The 22,940-nt window shown below is 38.9% G+C and overlaps 3 protein-coding genes across 7 annotated transcripts in view; 1 reads left to right on the top strand and 2 right to left on the bottom strand.

Annotated features, from left to right (window-relative positions):
* The window catches only part of LOC139143413 (uncharacterized), a 65,492-nt gene that overhangs the window by 12,374 nt on the left and 30,178 nt on the right, over nucleotides 1-22,940 (bottom strand). The window lies entirely within an intron of this gene.
* LOC139143408 (uncharacterized) overlaps nucleotides 1-22,940 on the bottom strand; it is a 47,812-nt gene that overhangs the window by 4,491 nt on the left and 20,381 nt on the right. For 2 of the 5 annotated variants that reach the window (XR_011554586.1, XM_070713709.1), the window contains exons 1-6: nucleotides 8,054-14,643; nucleotides 5,377-5,666; nucleotides 3,631-3,800; nucleotides 2,460-2,631; nucleotides 1,240-1,446; nucleotides 163-251 (exon numbers count right to left, since the gene is read on the bottom strand). Coding sequence is in view for 1 of the 5 variants with exons in the window: in XM_070713707.1 (XP_070569808.1) it covers nucleotides 3,008-3,090; nucleotides 3,631-3,800; nucleotides 5,377-5,666; nucleotides 8,054-8,239 (729 nt within the window). In the remaining 4 variants the exon portion in view is untranslated. Of the gene's footprint in view, nucleotides 1-162; nucleotides 252-1,239; nucleotides 1,447-2,459; nucleotides 2,632-2,990; nucleotides 3,091-3,630; nucleotides 3,801-5,376; nucleotides 5,667-7,283; nucleotides 7,439-8,053; nucleotides 14,644-22,940 lie in introns of those variants that run through there. The other 3 variants (XM_070713710.1, XM_070713707.1, XM_070713711.1) reach the window with 3 other exon arrangements.
* Nucleotides 18,686-22,879, top strand: LOC139143407 (uncharacterized). Its single transcript, XM_070713706.1, has 3 exons — nucleotides 18,686-19,601; nucleotides 22,325-22,480; nucleotides 22,739-22,879. The coding sequence occupies exons 1-3, from the start codon at nucleotides 18,807-18,809 to the stop codon at nucleotides 22,862-22,864; spliced, it is 1,077 nt and encodes a 358-aa protein (XP_070569807.1). The 5' UTR covers nucleotides 18,686-18,806; the 3' UTR covers nucleotides 22,865-22,879.

Below are 22,940 nucleotides of genomic sequence, written 5' to 3'. Positions count from 1 at the left end.
ATGTACAGCTGCAGTAACAACTAACAGTAACAGTAACAGATAGAAAGTATCTCTGCAGTGATTTTCTGTTCAGGATAATATTGAGTGAAGTGAGCAATTCACAATTTGTAAATTCACTGATTGATAAAGAAACAAAGTACAGATTTCTATACATGTACTTGCCTCTTTCAAAATCATGGCACAAGTTTTTCCCAAGGAGTTTTATCATCCTCGTTTCCCATTTCTTCATGAAGCTTTCTGCAGACTTTGACCTACAAACCATAAGAATAGATTGAAGTCAACAATGGAAATCAATTTTGGTTATAATACGTGTTATTGCTAAGGATGGTAAGCAGACGATCATGCATACCAATTGTCAAGGCTATGGGACGGGGTCTTTGAAAGATGATTTTCGGACCAAAAGCGGGAAAAACTAACCCAAGAATACAACTATCAAAAAGGCTACCTTGTATATATATATATATATATATATATATATATATATATATATATATATATATAATATATATATATATATATATATATGTGTGTGTGAGCTAACATAAAGCATATAATGATGCAATATAATGCCCCTTTCACTTCCTCACAAATTGTTCGCAATTTTTACTTCAATATAGTGTTGACTTTGATGTTGATTTGCAAATTCTCAAAACCACTTTATTTTGATTAATGCCTACAAAAGTTGCACTACATGTACGAAAGCACAAAGACAAGGATATAAGTTAGACAGCAGAAACTGTGTTAGAAAAGGGAAGAGTTGCAGGTATGATTGTATTCACCAGATTACAAAAATTTGCAGTGTTGATAAACCTGATTGTTATAGTGATGTAATTACCGATTGTAGGTATGCTGATACAGAATGAGGCTTAGTTAGATTTTTCGCACTTCCAAACTTTCTTTTGTGTATTTATGTGGGGGGGAAGATTTGAGGCTAAATGCTATTAACCCTTTGAGCACCACAGTCAATTTTTTTCACATATATCAAAATATAAACCAGTCAATTTTTTTCCAATTTTTTCTAAAATTTTGATGAAAATCTATAGCAAATAAAATGTGATGTTCATTTGGTCCAAAATTGTCAAAAAATTACAGAAATATTCACAAAACTGGTAAAATCTTGCACACTATAATTTTAGTGGAAATATTGCAGCGCTCAGAGGGTTAATTATGTGTACCATGTGCATTTTTATTATCCATGGCCCCTTACTCCCAAAATTCAAAGCATGTCACACACATTACCTTATCGGTAAAACACATCTTGTTGTGCTGTTCCATGGTTATGTTGTGTTGGTTTGCCAACCATAGCCTTTGCTCCTCTGTCAATTCCGCATATACCACTGCATATCTCGACTGTAACTCTTCCCTCTCTGGATATTTTTCAGCAAGACTTTTTACAGCTAGGAATGAGTGCTGGCCACCAATTACTTCATAGCTGTAACCATTTACCTAAAGAAAGTAATGAACAATTACATGAATTAGTAAGATAAATGTTGAAATATTCTGGTATATTGAACATTATTTTGGTGTGCTCTTACTAGATATCAGATTTTTCATCCTTGTCTTTTAATCAAAAATTGTTATCTTTATATGTACATTTGTAATGTGGCATTTACATGCATTTAGTAATCTAATACAGCTAATCAATTAATTGCTAAAAAAATGAAAAGTCCACATCTAACAACAACAACAACATCAAAAACTGAACAGGTCTTTGTAAATCTACACTTCTATGAAACAATTTTCAAACCAATCCAATCAGCAGTCTTTCAGTTTTTGAATTAATCAATTTTTATGTTTTCTTGAGATATATTTCAGTAAGACAATTTATTCAAACAAAACAAGTCAAGAGTGCAAGTGTCTGTAGCAGACAAACATACAGATACTGCTACATGTATTATAATTGAAGACAGCAAGTTGCCATGCATCCATCCGCTTTAAAACATCTTTTCATGGACAATGGACTGACATCTCTAATTATAGGAAAAATAATTTGAAGAACAAAAGTATAATTTTTTATAATATTGAAGTAAATTATATATTCCAACCGAATATGCTACCTTAATCTGCCACAATAAATCACATTAAATACACATTGAAGTAAACCACTATCCATATACATGTAAATCACAGGAAAAAACTTATTTTGAATTCTGTACAGAAGATATTGTTTGTGCACTATATGTCTTACATTAAAGTGACAAAGTTGCCCATTTTTCATAAATTTTGTTTGATACGACCCCAGTTATAGACACGATACATGAAACCATCGCAAAAATGAATTAATGTCATGACCATTGATTCATTTTTGCAATGGTTTTATTTAATTTGTCTAAAACCAGGGTTGAATATATGTATGGTCACTCATCATTCACATGTCAAAGAATGTAAGTTGTATCTCGTATCAAACCAATTTCATGAAAAATGGGCGACTTTGTCCCTTTAACACAGATCTCACTTACATTAGTGTCTCTAAAAGTTTGCTTCCTTTCTCCCTTTAAAACAACGACAAGTGGCTGATAAGCTTCATTGTAATAGTCTTCCATGTAGGTCTGCAGTTGCTTCACCCACTTTTCCTGGACATCACGTATTTGTTTCCGACTTCCAACGATCCGATACTTATCAGATATGTACCTAAAGAATGTATGAAGTTTTGAAAGCCAGGAGTGTTATTTATTTGTATTTCTGATAGTAACTATAGAAAAAACTTTTTCAACATTTACACTTTTATGCTACTTGGTTATCACCAAAATCCACATGGTCATGCAGTAATTGCAACATAGGACTTACTTCTTGACCTTTTCAGTAAGAGAGTAGTAAAAGTACTTATTATCAATCAAACACATATCTGCATATACACACACACTAGTGGGGATAAATAAGAGGCATGAGCAGAAACAAAGGACTGCAACGATAAAATGATTTTTTCCCTTATACTTTCCAAAACTGAAAAATCCTCAGCAATCACCCAATTGCTTATTCTGTTTACCCCTTGATATCACCAACTAACTTAGTCCTGGGTTCCATAGGCCATGGAGCCCTGTATCGACAAAATAAGCAAGCATACTGCAATATGCTGTGTGCTGCTCTCAACTGCAGACCAGCACATGAAATAAAACAAAGATCAAAAACATAGTTACCTTCTTCGCGTTAAACATTTACACACTTAGTTTTATTTACTTGTGTATTTATTTTAAGTAATGTTCAGCAGTTGAGAACAGTGTACACCAAATTACAGAGTGCTTGCTTGTTCTGTTCATAAGGGGCCCAATGTCGGCAGTTAGAGGCTATACATTCACATCCTAATACAAATGCCGCATCTCTAACTTTATCTATGGAACTCTGGGCTACAACTACCTGTGATGTTTGCTTCCTTCTGATGTCATGACCAATATATTAAGCTTCAACCTTGGTTATACTCCTTACACTTTAAAGGTCACAGTTACTAAGGGAAAATGGGGATCTGGTCATTCCCAGGCTTTAAGGGGGTGACCATAGTAAAAATAGAGTACCACCACTTGGTCACTTAGGACACCGGGGTACACCCTACCCTGTTAATCATGTTTGGTATTGGTAAATTATGTACAAGCAACTGTGTCCTTTCAAGATAAGTTGTGATTCTAGTTTACCTACCAATATGACAATTTCTTATACTTCTTTTCATTGCTTCTGTTTCTTCATCAATTTGTGCAACTTTTTCCTGTACTTTTTGTCGCTTCGTCAGAGATGGTATGACTAATGTTTTAGCTTGTTCACAGAGTCTTTTCCGTTTCTTTGTTCCTGGTTTTCTTGGGGTATGAGATCTAGATAAAAGATTATACAGAAACACTTACTGTACTACATGTATATTTAATATCTGTTTCTATTGCAAAGTTTAGATAATAATAATAATAATGGGTTCTTATATAGTGCACGTATCCACGAGTACATTTGCTCAAGGTGCTTTACAATCATTAATACCCCTGGTCACTGGACCTAATATGATACCACTCAACTCCCTGGGGAGCAAACAACAGCTCACATGTGCAGCCAATCAGTGCAGCAGAGCTAAACACACACATTACAACCACTGTCCTACCAGGTACCCATCACTCCAGGGTGGGGAGAAGCAATGAGGAATAAAGTGCCTTGCCCAAGGACACAACACCACAGCTATGCCGGGGCTCGAACTCACCATCCTTGATCGTGAGTCCACTGCTCTGGCCACTGGCCCATGATGCCTCCTATTGAATGAATATTGCATATCTTGGACAATATCAGCAATCTGGGACTCACTTTTGATTCACCCTCTGATGAGAGCACCAAGTTTGTAATAACATATTTTGAAACAACAATCATATTCGGAACAATGATGTAAACTCATGCTTTCATTGGATCTTAATCAAGGATTATCCTGCTTCTGCCATAAAAAATCTCTGATGCAATATTTCATTGCTGTTTTAACGGACAGTTTCCCTGTCCTAAAATGTTATTTATCAAATGTGACAAAAGAATAAACCGTAACAATCGAATGTTCATATTGGGTCAGAATTCCTGATACAACAATACTTATTGGATAGAAAATAACAAATGCAAATAAAATCAGTGCTTACAAAGACTACAGGTGCCAGCAAAGATTTGGTAGACAGGTTTTACCAGAATACATGTGTTAAACATGAAAAAAAAAACACTGAAATACACCATGTTGCAAATTATAGCTAAATAGATGTAAAAAAACAAGCAGGCTTCAGGACATGACAGTATTACGTACAATGGGCCCTTGAGAAAAATTACTTTTGTTCTGAATATATTTGACCATTTTTAAGGGATGTAAAAGTATGCATCTGAATTAGGCCCGGCTTGGCGGTACACAAAATACAGTCCAAAGCCTGAATTCAAATGCACCATGATATAAACAATACCATGCATGAGGAAACATTAACCCACTTGAATTTGATGGCAATGTAATAAAGTGACTCTACGGAGCATGTTTTCCAGATAGCACTTGATCCTTTTGTCAAAGGGCAGGCCTAATTCAGACTGCAGCCAGTGCTGTAACCATAGAACTGAAATCCTTTGTGTCGTCAGTTACCAGTGTCAGCGTCGAATTTCCTGTGCCAAGCACTCATAATTTGCACGGTACCAGGGTACAATTTTGGTAAATATATTATGTCAATTTGATGAAGGAAGTGAACACATGCATTATTGTATCACAGGTCTGTGGTCACAGCGCCTTGTGTACAGTCTTGAACACAGACTTTTATAATAATGGTGTGAATACTGAAGTGATTCTGCAACTCTTGTCACGACCTAACACTTGGGTCTACACAGGGTTATATTGTTTAGTTTGTAAAGTTTGTCAATACATCCAATTGATGTGTACAACATAAAAACACTTACATTAGGGAATTTCCTTCTATGCTTGGGCAATCTTCCTCCACATCCATATCATCCTCTTCATCAGATAATTCTTCATTGCTGGATACGGACACACTACTGCAAGGTGATGTACTGGTTTCTCCACTTTCAGTACTTTTTGACCGAAGTTCCTTCAGCAACCTATTACACTCTTCTGCAAAGTCAACCGGTGTCTGGAAATCTCTCAATTTTCGAGAAAATTCACTCTTGTTCCAGGTGAATGATGAGCGAGATAACTTGCAGGGATGTTCATCTGGAATGCTGAATACAATCTAGTACCAAAACAAAGGTGTTTTGTTAGTTAGAAAACTATATACATGTAGTTGCTTACAATGTACATTCCTACATCATCCGTTGGTCAGCCCAGTAGCCTCCCTACCAAAACATACTTGGTTAGCAAAGAAGTCACTGCAATTGTGTAGATTTGAGTCCCAGCATGTACAGTCCTTCTTACAACAGAACAGGGTAACCCTTTGAGCAGCAATTTTATTTTCATCATTCCTCCATCCCTCTTGAAGATAACTTTAATGCGGATCAAAACAAAGATCTAGTAAATTGATAACAAAACTTTGTATTTCTGATAAAGGTTGGGAGAAGGTAATACCCCAAATTCCATGTGAAGAAAGATTTTGTAATTTTTAAGTCTCTTAAAGAAGATGATTTTCATTATATTTAGTGTGGTACGTACATATGTTGCACAAAGAAATGTCCTTTTTTCATATATGGAGTCACTTTTTCAGAAATTTGAACATTTAAATGATATAGCGATAAAATGCTTTTTTTTTTAGTTTTGAAGGAAGATATCTTTCTAACACCACAAAATCTTCCCCAGCAGCAGCTTCACCCAATTATGTGTGTAACGAATGATTTTGTAACTTAATAGAAGGCTCTAACAGTAACACACTTCTAGAAGTGTGTTGTTTTGCAATAAAGTTATTGTTATTATCAATCAAACAAAGTACTAAACATTTTGTTCAGCGCCATCACTACAGTGCATAATCCATGATTTCTTCCGAACATGTAAATTACTACACTAGCTGCTGAAGTATTTAATTTTTTAGTTGTCAAAAACTGAAAGCTTGACCTCGTCGTGTGTCCGCTGCACTGCACGCTGCCCTATCTGCACTCATAACCATAGTATAAGTGCAGATTCGGCCTGCAGCTCGCTCAGGGCATGGAGGTACCAAAAGGTATCTCCATGCTTGAGCAACCTCCGAGCACACACTAAAGGGAAAAACGATAAGTCCCCTGGGTGGGGAGGGATGGGGTTCTTTGTTCAGCTGTTTACTTTATTTTTTTTACTTTTGACTGTGATATTTCAATAAAGATTTCGACTCCAAACTGTCTGACTGCTTTCTTTATTACAACACAAGTCCATAATACATGTATCTCCTCTCCAACCTATATACACACACTACTGTAATACTGGCTCAGCAAACATTGCAAACATTGTTAATCAGCTGTCAGTATTTGCAGATTAATTGATTAGTCAACATCACAGCACATTCCACAAGCAGTGAAACAATTTAACTGCAGTGTGTGATGGCTGTGATATTGACTCAATCAATTATCTATAATCCACAGATACAGACATTCCATTAGCAATGTTTGCTGAGCCATTACATTGATGTGTATCCAGGTTGGAGAGGAGAGATTACAGAGATGTGTAGTAATAAAGCAGTCACACAGTTTGGAGTCGAGAGCTTTACTTCAAATATCACAGTCAAAATTAATAAAATCACTTGTAGTGATATTGATAAAGTAAGCAGTCAGACGGTTTGGAGTTGACATCTGTACTTGAAATATCATGGTCAAAATGAATAAAATAGAGAAAATATAGTAAACAACTGCACAAAGAACCCTAACCATCACCACCCCAGGGGACTTACCGCTTTCCCTAAGGTCACACGTGGCTGTGCTTGGCCCGTGAAATCATGTTACACAACTGACGCTGGTTGCGAGGCGGCGGTCGTTGATCTGCTTTGCTGCGGATCCGTAGCCCTACCACTCCCTTTGCTGGTTGTGTTGGGGGAGTGGGGCCCGGCCCAACACAACCAGCAACAAGGGAGTGGTAGGGCTACGGATCCGCAGCAATGATCTGCTCAGCTGCAATATTCCCCAGGGTTGATGTGTTGAACGCCCAACGCTGGAACCCAGCCAAATTACGAGCTGCGAACGGTACTGCAGCTGTTAACGATAGTCTGCAAAACGATCGGAGGTCTGGGCGCCGGGTTGCATGCCTGCCCTAAGAGATCAATACCACAGTCGTGTGTGTTCAGTTACACGCTCGTCGGTTATCTGTGCCAATACTACGACACCGCCAGCAGACATGCCTGTAGCATGTGTAGCTAGAGCTGAACACACGCAGCCGTTACAGGATCCAGTGGCCTGGGTAGTCTGCTAGATCGATCTATTGCTCTATCGATCCCATACTCGATCTGCCCGACATGTACTGACACCTAACAGTAATGGACAGATCGGGTACAGGAGCGGGCAGAAAACAGATTGATCAAGCAGATAACCTATCCAATTGGCGCCTGTGGCGTTAGTGCTGTGGTCATGGTAATATGGCGGCGAATTTCGAAAATCGCCGAAGTCGTGGGCTATCGTCGGATGCGGACATGCCGCAAGATCAACAAACCTTTACATGAATACTTACCTTAACCAAGTCCTTGTCAGCATGTGTACTATCGTCGTACGTTTCAAGTTTCCTCACGGCGCTGTATGGAGTGTTTTTCTTTTTCGGGATAAGTTTCGAAGGGCCCTTGCCCTTGTAGTCGAAGATAACGAACACGGCATCGTTTTCACGTTCGACTTCGAACCACCAACGGCGAGCACGAGTCATCTTGACTCTCAGTCGTGGAGATCTTCCTGTCTTCTAACTTCATACTTTGCAAGTTCAGTATTTATAGACCGAAAACAGCAGTGGTGTCGTCGACGAGGCTGGCGACGCTGTTTTTAATCCCATGGATTTACATTTTTAAGGTTATGGGTCAACGGTAAACATGCATTGTGATTTACATAAATTTGTAAAGGGCATGGGTCAGACGAACCGTGCACGGGCACGTGCACCGGCCGTGGAAGATCATTCCTAAATCAAAAGGCACAATATGCCAATCTTCAAAAGGAAAATTTGTGACTTTGTGACGAGATAATCAACTTCATCAAATGGCTAACGGGGTTGAGAGGAGGGGGTGACGGTCCAGACTATCTTTCTCTGCATGTTCATTGAAAGGGACAATTTCTGCCCCATTCATCAAAATTAGGGGCAGACTTGACATTTCAGGGGGCCCGGGGGCAGTCACTTTTAATTAATGTTGAATTTTGCCTTCCTAGGAAGCCGTTCCTTGATATTGTTACCCAGTCCAGTTCTGCAGTTGCATATGTCATGCATTCTCAGCACCAGTAACTTTACTAACAGTAACATTGGCATTATTAAAGCTTTAGTTATGCTATTTGTCAGCTTGTGATGTGCCTGGCTTCTCTCTGTCTTCTGTCGATTTGATACCAACAAGTTTCCCTGACTCAGGATTTGACGTATTTGTTCCTTTGGACACGATTAGGTCCGAATTTGGGGTTTTTATCCATGAAAATATGCATAATTCAAATAATTCTCTTGCACCATGGACGTAGAAAGAGAGATCCGATTCTGTTGCATTGCATTACGCGTGCCTACACAATGCCAAAGCTGGAATTTTCCCAAATTCCATCTTTTTCGCTACGCTATGCGCTTGGGTCACAATAAAATATCAGTATATGTGGACGTAGGCCTATTTCCTTGCTGTGTTTTGTGCGCGATTTCTGCTCTGTCAGTAAAACTTTCAAGGGCAGACAATGACTTGAATTTGAAATGCGCAATTTTCGCAATGGCGCAGTTGAGAGAAAACCCTGCCTGCCGCAAGTGATTCCCAGTCACAGTTAGGCCGTCATTTACTTTCATATTGAATATGTTCTTGCTTTCCTACGGTATTTTGACATTTTAGAAGTCAGGCTTACCATGGAGGTACGAAAAGGGACTTTTATGGGCCATGCATAGGCTTACCGGCCATTTATTTGAAAATTCCGCTCTGCGCCTGTAGACGCGGCCTACTGACGTGTAGGCTATAAGTCTTCCTCTCGTTCATATGCATGATATGTGCAAATGTCCATTGGGCGCGGAGGCGTAGAGACCCGGGCGTAGAGAGCAGAATTGTAGAAGAGAGGTGACCGTGATCAAACGCAGACATGCATCCGTCCGGGCTGCACATCCAGGACACGGACAACCAACTGTGTCGTTTACGACAACGTTGCGCCGATATTTTGCGATAAAAATAAAGCCCTAGATGCGACAATAAAATGAAATGTTCCCCTCCCGAGTTAAAAAATCATGTGAAACAAGAATAAATAATTTGAAAATCAGGAATGATGGAAAAATACAGACACTGAAGACCGAATCAAAGAAAGCAAAGGCGTATCAAATCATCAAGGAGGGTGGAGATTATCCAGGGTCCCTCCACAACGTGGATTTTCCCACAGTCCCTCAAATGTGGCGTTCTTTTGTATGGATAATCACGGTCACTCCACACCCCGTGATGGGATAAACAGAGGCGCAAATTAGCCTTGTCAAACACGGTGCCAGGTGTAGAAACAGCGGACCTGCAGTGTTGCTTCACGAGTATTAGAAATCAACTAATCCACTTTATAGAATATTACAGGTTTATGCATCAAACAAAATGAGTCTATTTTAACGATTTACATGTAGGCTTTGAATGATTTGAGTAACATACTGCAAAGATATGTTAAGAGAAGACGGTGACTATAAGCTCACACAGGAATCAGTCTGGACACGGATGGTAAAGTGGATGGCAAAACCAAGAATTGTAAGGTTGCCTGTTAGCGTGTAAATGAGATCAAAATTGCCAAGGTATATGATATGTTTACGCCGGCCACAGTTCAAACACAGAGAAAAAAATTCTCCCAGATGTCTGTGAGCCGGTCTATATTGTTCACATGCCCTCCCACTCATGTCCTCCCATGATCTGGGCATTTGGGTTGGAGCTCGACTCGGACCAAGGGCCACAACTAGGGTACCAATCTACTCCTGCGCAACATTGGTGCAAACTGTTCTCATTTATTTACACCGGGTCGGAAAACATCTTTGCTGAATAGTTGCTCTGATGAGGTTGACCCATCGAGAAACACCCCCTACTTTGCAGACATGCTAACGCCTTGCTTCTTATGTGCCAGTCTGTAGGATCAAGTAGTAGAACCAAGACAATAATTGATGTATCCAAGGGGAAAATGGTCACGATCAGTTAGATTTGAGATGTCCCATGGATCAGTAATTGTAACTCGTATACTTCTGTTGTCAGAGGCAAGAAATTGATGTATTAGAAACAGGTACAAAAATATAGCTTAAAAAACCATTGATGAAGGAAAAGTGCAGTGTCACATGTAGTTTTTGTTGGTTAGAGAAATCAAACACGTAACTTGAGTGCTAAATAAAATATACCCAAAATTTTCAAAATTCAAATCACAAGTTATATAGCTTATACTGGGGGGAGGGGATTGCAGGAGTCGCGAATTGTTTTTTAGATCCCCCTCGGTACCCTCACAAATTTTCAAGCGCCCCGGACTATGCTCAAAATTTCTCTATCCACCCCAACACCCGCCATCATATAGCTACATACGTATTACAAATTCAGGCAAAGAAAAACAAAGCATGTATTGGGCAGATCTACTGTAATATAGCTACATACGTATTACAAATTTAGGCAAAGAAAAAAAAAAGCATGTATTGGGCAGATCTACTGTAATTTTACGATGAGAATGTACGTACATTAAGAACATCAACCAGGGTCACCCATCTTTTTTCTTTTATATTGGTTATTGTCATATGCCAAAATTCAAAATTCCCTGATAACTTTCAAGTTTCCCTGCATGGTTCTTTTAGAGAGCAATTTTGCCCTTTTTCATTAGACTACATTTTTAATGCCGTTGTTTCATATTTTATCGCCGTCCTGCCTTTCTTGAATTACAAAATCATGTTATAGTGAACAAATCTAGCCGATGTAGTTAGGGGTTTCACTAAGTTTTGAAGTAGGGGGCCAAAATAAAAAAGTAGGCGGCTTGCAGCTGCCACGACCACAAAGCGGTTGTGGGGGAGGGTCTGGGAGGGAGGTGTTCCCCCGCCCGGCCGAAGGCCGGAAGCCCTGGAAAATCAGCTAAAAATTCACTTTTTAAAGCTTACAGTCACTTGAAATTCAAGTATTTTCAGAAAGTATTGTCAACAGTGTTCCAAGAGGTGTTCCCTCTCCCTCTCCTGGCCGACGGTGGGAAGCCCTGGAAAATCAGCTAAAATTTCACTTTTTAAAGCTCACAGACACTTGAAATTCAAGTATTTTCAGAAAGTATTGTCAACAGTGTTTCAGGAGGTGTTCTGCCTCGCGGTCGAAGGCAGAAAGCCCTGAAAATTAGCCAGAAATGCACTTTTCACAGCTTACAGTCACTTGAAATTCTAGTGTTTTCAGAAAGTATTGTCAACAGTGTTCAAGGACAATTTGTGTTCATATCATAAAGCCATTTTGCTGGGAGATTAAATATGATAATTCATAATAAAAAATGATAAAATGTGGTAATGATGACTACATTTTGAACAAAGAAAACTAGTCTTGAAATAAGTTGACATTATTGCTCAGTGAAGTACCTTGATGTACGGTATAAAAATCGGTATGTTAAGAACCTATATGCTTTCTGAGATAATCTGTAATAATTCACTATTATTAATGATATAAATTTGATATTGTAGATGATATTCTACAGTGACGTGTTTCATCTAGACAGGGTGATTGGAGATTCCTCCTCTGTTGACATGTTGGCACCCAAATTAACTTATCAATGGGGGACTCAGCCATCCATGAAATGGTGCCAGTCACACCTTACAGATACAAGTAGAACACTTAACTGGTGAATCACTCCTAAATTTTCTGGTAAAGGGGGAAATTTCCCTGTTGATGCCATTCTAGATGAAACTGTGATAATTTTAAACACAGAAAACGATAAACGTTTCATTATTGCACTGTTATGCTTAAAATTAAGAACCCTAAATATGTTGGGTATGGAAATCTGTAAATGAAGAACTTTTACGCCACTAGGGGGTAAAAAGGATAATTTATTTTTCAATAATTATAATGACAATGATTACAATTTCGCAAATCGAAAACAAGATCCTCGTTATTTGACTGTATATGCAAAGTAAGAACCTCGATATAGTATATGAAAATTTTTACGTTCAGAAGCTCACATATACATTTCACCTGATGATCGTTTTTGAAGTGAGTTCAGAGGTCTGCTGGTATTTTAAACCACTCTGGTCCAGTTCTTATTGGCGTGGATAACCGCAAAGCAGTACTATATCATACCTCAAGTTGGTTATGTACGTCAGCATTGATCGTTACGGCAGTGCAACGCGCGTCGGCCTATTAAAATTCGAACTGTAATAAATCGGGAATGTATTTCGTGAGAAAAATTCAGACCATCACCTTTGAAAACAGTTTAAATCCACGTAATTATCCTTGTCTTGCTCTATGGTGCACTTAAAAACCCACGATCGTACAGCTAAGCTTGACCTTGTGATCGCTTCTTCAGTTGTTCATCGGCCAGTTGAATTGAGTTTATGACGGCCGACAGGTGTAGTACGCACGTTTTCATCGGCGGATATAATTAGGAGTGAGCAATTCAGGTAGATAGAATACGTCCGTTGCAATTACGATTTTTATTCAGGCAGTATAGAGCTAGACGGTGGTCGTAGTAGTCGCTCGTCTACTAAACTTTGTTTCATATAAAAGCCGTTGAATAGTTTATTTATGCAGCTTGTGATACTTGAGCGAATCATTTCAGAAGGTAAAACGTATTTTAGCAATGAAAGAGTCAAAATTATTTTCCAAAAAAAGTTGCCGGCGAAATCGTGAGAGTAACCGGTCATTCCCCGGCTGCTGGCTCTTAATGAAACCCCTGTCGCTTTTGAAAGGCAGACAACGCAACGGAGCGCGTATATCGATTTGTCTTTCTATGTCATCACTACTGTTTATATCAATCAATCAATCAATCAATCAATCAATCAATCAATCAGCAAAGTTTATGAAGCTCATTAATCCAAAAAGGTGTTTTACTCTATGACGCTCAATAGTGAAACCACGTGCACACTATATGCTCTGCATAACATGTGTTTTTCAGTTTTCTTGTCACGGTGAAATTTTCCAAGTTTGGGTATTCTCTAAGTGCATTCCATGGTTTAGGTGCAGCATATGAAAATGCTCGGTTAAATATAGGTGATGGTTTTGGTAGGATGTAGTGTTAAAAATTTATTCAATATTTAAACTCCGACACTCCGTTCATCCACCAAGTTAACGTTGGTGGATGAACGAAGTGTCGGAGTTGGAATATAGGGCTGGAGTAGATCACAGGAGTACGCAGGAGTAGTGTACGCAGGGGTATTGTATATGTGAATCCTGAGACGAGCTGGTAACCAATGGAGACGGGTGAGAAATTGTGTTAAAGGTAAAACAATACGCGTACGGAACCGATGAGCACCACTACTGTATTGCGTTCTCGCTACGGATGCAATGTCAATCTCAGTCATCGATTATCGTATCGGATGCGCCACACTACGTGAAAAATTTCACCCAGCGAGGAACGTACCAGTATGTGTTCTCAACTTCAGCTCATTGAGAAATTGTAGTAGGATATTTACGGCTGGCTAATAAATGGAGAGATCGCCTGAAAAATTGTTTGGTCGATATTTGTGCGATAGGGCTATTAAATATCGAAAGTCAACACGCAATTAATTAGAAAACGCTAGTCATCGTAAATATCCGACATATATTGAACTTCAGCTCAGTTAGAAATTTTATAACGATAATTAGAAAGCGATAATTATCATAACACGAAATATCGGATATATCTTCGTAGGAAAATATCACCCGCCGAGGCCGTTGTAATCTTCATTTCATTTAGAAAGTGTGAAACAATATGTAGCTCAAACAAATTTAGAAATAGAAATTGTCTAATTTCAGATTCTAAAAATCGTAGAATACAATTCCACACCTTACTGTCGACTCGAACCCCACACCCTGATAACAAAAATGAGTCCGGTGTCAAATCTATACCGTCAACGCCAAGCAGCGACGGCTCTGCCCCTATCCCGTTTTACATTTGCCTCCATTCGTTGCGAAGTCATGTGATGGTAAATCTGTCTTCAAATAACAGACCTGTTGAAAAATATGGTAGCTTTATGCCTTCTATATTCAAGATGGAGCTAGCAAGGGAGGGTCTTTAATATAGTCGTTATACTGTATACGGTAATATAGATTTGTCAATGATCTTTGTCAAACGTTTGCAGATGCATGGTGTGCAGTGTTTGTGCGCATGTGCACGACCGGCTTATAAAAACCAAGAAACTTGAAGAATATCTTATTCATGTACTTTCGGCAAAACAAAACGTGATAGCAGGACGTAACTTGTATATAGCACAACCATCGGCCACAGGTCAACGATCGAGGCAGGTCATGGTTACCGAGATATACTAATAGTAGATTTAGCAAAAAATAGTCAGAGTAATGGTGTACCAATAGTGCATGAAGGCGCGACTTTGCACAATTTTTAAATATCGGATATTTACAATCTAGTATCGAAGTTTGACATATCGACGATTTCGGGACTAGTATCGATACTAGACGATACTAGAATGAACTGCGGTTGTCCCATGGGAAGCCGGATCTGTGAAATCTCCTATATTTACCCGATATTTATCGGCGATTTGGTGACTCTAATATCGATACTAGACGATACTAGAACTACTTGCCTTGTGTCTCAGCACGCCGGATCTGTGAAATCTCCGATATTTACCCGATATTTATCGGCGATTTCGGGACTCTATTCGATACTAGACGATACTAGATTCAGTCAAATCGCAAGTAAATATCCGATATATATCGGAGATTTCACCACCTCAGAGTTCTGGCCAAACCCGACTTCCAAGGACTGACTCTAGCATCGATACTAGACAATACTAGATTCTGTCAAATCGCAAGTAAATATCCGATATATATCGGAGATTTCACCACCTCAGAGTTCTGGCCTAACCCGACTTCCAAGGACTGACTCTAGCATCGATACTAGACGATACTAGATTCTGTCAAATCGCAAGTAAATATCCGATATATATCGGAGATTTCACCTCCTCAGAGTTCTGGCCAAACCCCACTTCCAAGGACTGACTCTAGCATCGATACTATACGATGCTAGATTCTGTCAAACCGCAAGTTAATATCCGATATATATCGGAGATTTCACCACCTCACGGTTCTGGCCAAGCCCGACTTCCAAGGACTGACTCTAACATCGATACTAGACGATACTAGATTCTGTCAAATCGCAAGTAAATATCCGATATATATCGGAGATTTCACCACCTAACGGTTCAATCTAAGTTCGATATTGAGTCCAGTAGCCGTAAATATCGGATATCATATAAAAGTTCAACGTCGCGGTGTCCTCGAATAGTGGCTGGCATTACAGGGTTCTAAATTAACTTTTTCATGGTTGTCCACTTGGGCTACCATTTATTAATGTTGGTAGCCCTGTGACAAAGGCTGGTAGCCCATGCACATTTTAATGTAGGGTTATTTTCATGAACAAGAGAAGAACAGCTATTTCCAAGATTCTAACAATGAAGTGAATTTGTTAGTCATTTGATGTGAATACCTGTACATCTTTATTACCCAAAGGAAACTGTTCTAATTGACGACAGTGACACTAAAAAGTTTGGTGACCTATCATTGTATTGACAACCATTTCATTTTCAGAGTTGCATGCCAAATTTGAAAGTCGTCATGGCAATGACACCACATTCTCAGCAGGGCTAAAACAGACCACGGGCTTTAGGGAGGAGTGTGTGATCGATACATTTTGACGTAAATGCAATGAGAATACGTTTTCATTGGCCATATTTTCTGTGCGTGTCATCCAAGTACATCAATTGAGATATTGCAACTTTGTTGTAAAGTTCCATCGCAGGTTCGTCTTTGTAGTTGACAAAACAAAGTCATAGTCTGGCCTTACTGTGTCCAGCTGGGTTTGACTGCATTTAGCTGGTCCAAAGTGAAAGACCAGACATGGCAAGCCAAGGACTGACTGAATTTCATGTCCCAGTCTTTGGTAGTCCATGGATGTAAAAAATAGATCTATTTTTACATCCATGGGTAGTCCATGTAGGCTACCATTTCATGGAGTTTAGTAGCTCCAGGGAAAAGTTGGTAGTCTGTGGACGCTGGACTACCGCTAATTTCGAGCCCTGTATTATTAAAAACAGCAAACGATCGAGAAAGTGGTATTGTAATATACAGGCCGCCCTGGCGGCCACCCTTTTTCACAATTGGTAGCAGAGAAACAAAACATTGCTCCCAGTACTGGCATGATTACTAAGCTTATATGTATGTGCAGTATGTTTTGTCTCCGCTCATGAGCAGACTGTGGGCACACACGCGACCGAATATGCTAATTTTGCAGTTACCAATATGGGAAAAAAGATTTTGAAAATCGTTTTCTAGTACAAATTGCTATTTCCACATGGGAGTATGCATTGGGCCTAGCGGCAATAATGTAGCCCACTGGCCGTGTGTCGGCTGTTTCTGTCTAGTTGCCTGTTCAGCCGACAAACGCTCGCCAGTGGGCTAGAACTATTGACTCCAGGAAGGTGCGAAATTTGTGTGATAAATTGTGTGATGAATTGTGTTTTATCCATCGTTTTCAGAAAGTTGATCTATTTTGGAAAGCTAAAATAGAACTGTCTAAATCTAAACTTAGAAATGTTGGCTTGAAATTTAGAGAGCTGAATGAAAATTTTCTAAATCTAAATCTAAATTTATATCTAAATGGTATTCTAAACATTCTAAAATAGCTGGAGTTTATACCGGATCTCTTGAGTCATTTTTAGTGATATATCCGATGATTACAATATTTAGCCCGATCTAAATAGCGTTCTAAACTTTCTATGGAGTTAAGATCGGCTCCTACAAGTCCAATTTTTTTTCTAGCGATATATCCGATAATTACGATATTTAATAAAGATAGAAGAGTGCATTTCCACTAGTTTGTTTAAAGTAATTATGGTAAAAAGGAGGGTCTTTGAATTATTCTTTCGTTTTGACCGACAGGTGTATAACGTTCTTTCCCACGACCTGGTCTCACAGAACAATTAACAGGTTTTAATCTGACGATTGTCAAATTATAAGCTTACACTTGGCACGCCCACACAACTAAGCTTGTGTACGAGTACAAACAAGAGACTAGCCCAGACATAAACCCTGGAACGCTAAAGGCTCTCTGGAGAAATGCACGAATTCAGTATGCACTTGTTTGACTTGAGAAATCAGTTAATCACTGTGTAAACTTTGTCGGTTTTTTTTTTTATCTCTGTTCAACTCATTCTTGGTATTGTAGATACTTTTCTGGGTTCAGCAACATGTCCTCGTACTTATCATTCTTTGAAACGCACTTTAGGCCTACCAATATATCACACTGAAGAACAAGTCGGAACAGAGAATTGCCTGTATTTTATATAATTTTCTTGGTTCTAAAATATGTCGTCTTTGAACCCAACGATCTTTGAAACACGCGTTGCTAATATCTCGCATCACAGATCAAAAAGAATTGGCTATGTAATTATTCAGATACATCCCAGTTCGGTGCGGAATTAGAAACAAAACTAACATAAAATAATGTTACTCGAACAGACTACGGGAGTAGGCCTACCGTCATCATCATGCTTTCAAATTCCGGAATTTTACAGGAATTTGGAAAGTTGACGGACGAAACTCTTTTGAAAAAAAAAATCCTTCGATTCCCCAGCCTCGCCATGCACAATAGAGGTGTGAATCGGGGTGCCTGTGAAAAATAAACAGAAAGGCCGGCTCCCAGGGTACGAAGCACGAAGTTTATGCAAGTTAAAGGTCGTAGGTCAATCGCCAGAAATGATCACATGATCAACTTGCGACCTTCAGCGGAAGTGGATCTCGGTGTACTTGATTATAATCAAGGATGTCAAGCTCGATGGGCGAGGGAAGAGACTGCGTATGAACATTAATGCACCACTCTTTTGCACGACTGAACGAGATACTGTTAAGTCTTTGCTTAAATAAAGGCAATTTATTATCCAGAAGTTCATATCGTTGACGTAACAACGTTGATATTTGTATAATTAAACTTAGATTCCCAACCGCTCCTACCCCAACATAATATTGGTACAGTCTTATTTACTGTCGGCCATATCCATCCTAACCAAATACACACGCGCGTGTCTGACACCTTCAACGGTCTAAAACGCATGAAATGATGTCGTTCATATCATTCTGCATGGTGGTGAGTGGAAAAGTATGTCTGCCGACATTAGCAGTACTTCGAGATCAAGCAACAAAGAAGACTGTGCAGATGACGAATGCAGCAAAACAGATTTCTGGAGTTCCTCAAGCGATTGTGGAACCGCCAGTGCTGGCGCCGCCAGTTGTACCTTGACCAGTTACCGTCCCGAATTGACACGTCCTGACACCCAGATCGCGGGCACTCTTTCGACTGCCAGCAGTTTTTCAACACTATTAAGTACACACGCATTCTCAAGTGACGAGTCAGACGAGATCAGTTGTAAAGACTCTCGCGTTTCCAACGAAACAAGCAGTGAAGTTGACCTCTCGCCTCCAAAGAAACGGTATCGTGCTTCCGGTCGCCGAATATCTCAGCCATTGCGCAACTACAACGCTCTTTACAACATTCGTTGTTGCGACTTGAAATGCCTCCATTCATTCTCACCAAGCGAGTTGCGTGAAGAGGAAATGATGTTTAAAGACCTTGGCAATGAATCGAAACAAAAACAGTATATTATTGACACTCTCCGCCAGTTTTCTTCAATAACCTGTTTAAAGAACAGGAGAAAGGTCACCGTTATTGACCTCAGAGTCCTTGGCAAGAAGACATGTGAACAAGCATGGCGTGAAATCTATAACGTTAGTGAAAAAAGATACGAAGATTGCATCAAACTTCTTCGCGATGGTAAAGTGAACGTTGAACATGGAAACGTCCATAAGAAGAGATCATCAGCCAAAGCCGAGAGAGCCCTGTCGTGGATGCGGCTTCTATTCGAGCGAATCGGTGATTGGATGCCTCACAAGACTCAGGTATTTGTTTTAATCGCAAGTTTAGTGTCTGACTGTCGAAAGTGTGTAATGTTTGAAATATTTTGAAAACTTCAATATACGAACACTGATCAGTCATCTTTCTGCGATTAATAGTCGTAATAATGCTCCTGGTATGTGTCTACTAAGGGGAGAACCATTTGATTTGGGGGGGGGCGGGTATGGAGGAAGTGGGTATGGGAGCAACTTTTTTTTTACTGTCAGTGACACCAATTTTTTTCTACTGTCAGACCCGCATCAATTTTTTTTTCCAAATGGAGCAGCAGTGCAATTTTTTTTGGTCATTGTAAGTTTGTAATGCGTTGTATATAAGGGAGCCATCATTATACATGGTCTGAAACTCTGAAATTTTGAGTACCCCCCCCCCCCTCACCAACCCTGAAGAATTTGAGTAACCTCCCTAACTCTGAAATTTTGACTGACACCCCACCCCCACTTAGAAAAGTTAAATACCAATAGATGTAATTGTAAAATGTACAAAATACAGCAACAGTACTGTAAATACCTTTCAAATCCTGATGTACTCAGCTAGACTATCATCAGTTATCTCATGATGGTTCAAAAAAGGTGAACCCATCAAAATGAAATTGAAAGTCACAATAAAATAAAGATATAAAAGCTCACGCTAAAACCAGTATCTAACCATACATGTATGGTATATTGTTTAATTTGGATGGGGTATTACGACAGGGTTTTCACTAGGATATTTGACCTGGCAGAATTTGAAAGTACAAGGGGAGAACACGTGAGAAGCTTAGGGGGAAAGTGTCACAGGGGCTTTTCCCTATCTTGCATTGAAATTTTTAAGATATTGATGTGTGCAATGGTGCAGTCTAGGGCAATCTGAGAGGTGTTTTTAATTTTTTTAATAAGTGAGACAGAACACCTGAAGGGTAGAGCACAAGAGGGGGTTCCCCTCTCGTATTGGAAATTTTGAGAAATTGATGTGTTTAATGGTGCAATCTGAGAGGAGTTTCAGTTTATTTTGCACTCAGTAAAACTATTTGAAAAGGACATTGAACACAGATATTTTTTTACTTTTTTTGTGTGATCACTGTTTGAGTCACAATATTCAACTTCCAAACAATGACAATATATTTTGTGAAAAACAGTTCTGTTTGCAAGAGACTGAAGACAAATGAATATATTGAGAGAATAATATATTAGTTTTAACACTAGTTTATTGACTCCTGTCTTGTGTTTTAAATTTTCACAATTTACAGTAGTCAAATTGTCCCCTGTTGTAGTGCCTAAGCCATTGGGATGTTGCAACAAATCCTGAAATATGATTTCTTGGGTCAGAAAAGGGAAGGAAAACATTGAGTGCACTGAGGTGTAAAGTAGACCTATGTAGTGCATGCTTATATCATAAGTGCTGGAAAAAACATGACAATTGCTTGTGGGAAAAACATTTTCGCAGCCTATGGCGGCGTGCCGGCAAAGAATACATGTGAATAAGGTTTCCAAATTTTGCTCATTTCTGATACATTGTGACAATTTTTTTTCACTTCTGTCTGTTACGACAATTTTTTATTATCAGGCCATGAAAGGATCAATTTTTTTTTCTTCTATTGCACCTGGTGACAATTTTTTTTTCTCAAAATCCTCCATTTCCCCCCCCCCCCGAAATCAAATGGTTCTCCCTAATATGTGAGTTAGTCTGTTTTATTAAACTTTTTTCCTGCCAGACAGTATCACTTCCCCATCAGCCAAGTCTGTAAAAAGCAGTATTGAGCCCAAACATGACATATTTTCACCCACTTGGTTTGGTCTGTTATATCATTTTTAGGCCAAAAAAGTTAAGTTTACAGTATTTATGTTTTCAACAGCCTTCAAATGTACAGTATTATGTTAAATTCACCATATGGAATATGTTGTGTTTCATTAATTTTAACCATCTTGACCTGATTGCGAAATATGGACTTGGTAGGAAAGGGTTAGGTCCATGAGCTGCAACTCTGGGAAATTTGTCAAAATGACGGTACTCCAATTTCCTCATATATTCACTGTAATGTGCACAAACAGTGAATTTTTATCAAGGTAGGGTGAATCCCTTTCCCTTCCTTTCAGTGAGTTATACATACTGTATTTGAAAGATTCAAATGTGTACATGCACCATTTACTCTGTTTATTGTTTAGACAGACATATTTAGTTGTGGCACCTGTTTATTATTTGTCTTACTGAAACCTCCCTATGCAGTATATGACTCAGTGGATAAATATACTTGAGTAAGAACATGTCTGTGAACTAATTTTAATCTGAATATAAAATCATGAAAATAATGCCAAAAGATGCAGCTCATGTGCCTTTAAAGTTACATGTACATGTATGTGTTTGTGTATGTGTGTCTGCCTGTCCATTGCAAAGACTTGAGAACTTCCCATAGCCAGCCTGGACAGTTTGAGTTTGTATGCATCTATAGTTTTCAACAAGTTTATTTTTTTAATTGTGTGTTTTTTGAAAGATAGGATGATATTGCCCTTTGCAGAATTTATGAAGCACATTTAGCTGTTTGTGCAGCTGTTAATAAACTACCTTAAAATCTTGGTGTGTTATGATACTGTCCCTCCACCAACCTGTGTGGAGGGACTGTGAGAATCAAAGAAATATCAAAACTGAAGACATGCTATAAGATGTGCCATACTTTTCATCTTTGGTTTTTAATGAAAGTCATGTTGCACTATTTATATCATCTTTCATCCAGGTACATTTACCAACATCCTCTTCGAAGAAGCTGTTCTATATCAGAATGTTGAAAGAGCTTGAAGACGACTTGGGTATCAAAAAGGAGGACAACATATCATACGAGTATTTCACTGAAATATGGCGTCAACATCTGCCCGAATTTGTAATTCCAAAGGTTAGTAGGAAACATTTTAGGGAACTTGGACATCAATTGCATATTAGTGGCAATTTAGTCATTACAACAGTCATAATATGGTAGTTTTAAATGTCTATTGTCAAAAATCAGTGTTCTGTTTTGATCATTCATACATTCATTCATTGAGAGGATTCTGATTTTACAACAGAGTAAATTACATATCACTCTTTCTCATACTAGTGCAAACAAAATGTGAACACTGTGTAATCACTTGTGCTCTATATTCATATTATACAGAAGCAAGAGTTTGTAAAATGTAATATATGTGTTCAGCTACGGGAGGACCTTGCTAGGGCAAAAACAGCAATGGAAAGAGGGAAAATTAAGGATTTGATTGACAAACATGTGCAGCAGGTTGAGTAAGTATACTACAGTTGTGTCAAAATTCTGGCCGCAATTAGTAAATTGTGTGCTTTTGTGTCCCTGCCTGCATGCATTT

Source organism: Ptychodera flava, chromosome 11 (genome assembly GCF_041260155.1).
Source record: "Ptychodera flava strain L36383 chromosome 11, AS_Pfla_20210202, whole genome shotgun sequence".
Classification (NCBI taxonomy): Eukaryota; Metazoa; Hemichordata; class Enteropneusta; family Ptychoderidae; genus Ptychodera; species Ptychodera flava.
Note: the sequence above shows the minus strand (reverse complement) of the source record. Positions and strands in the feature narration are given on the sequence as shown.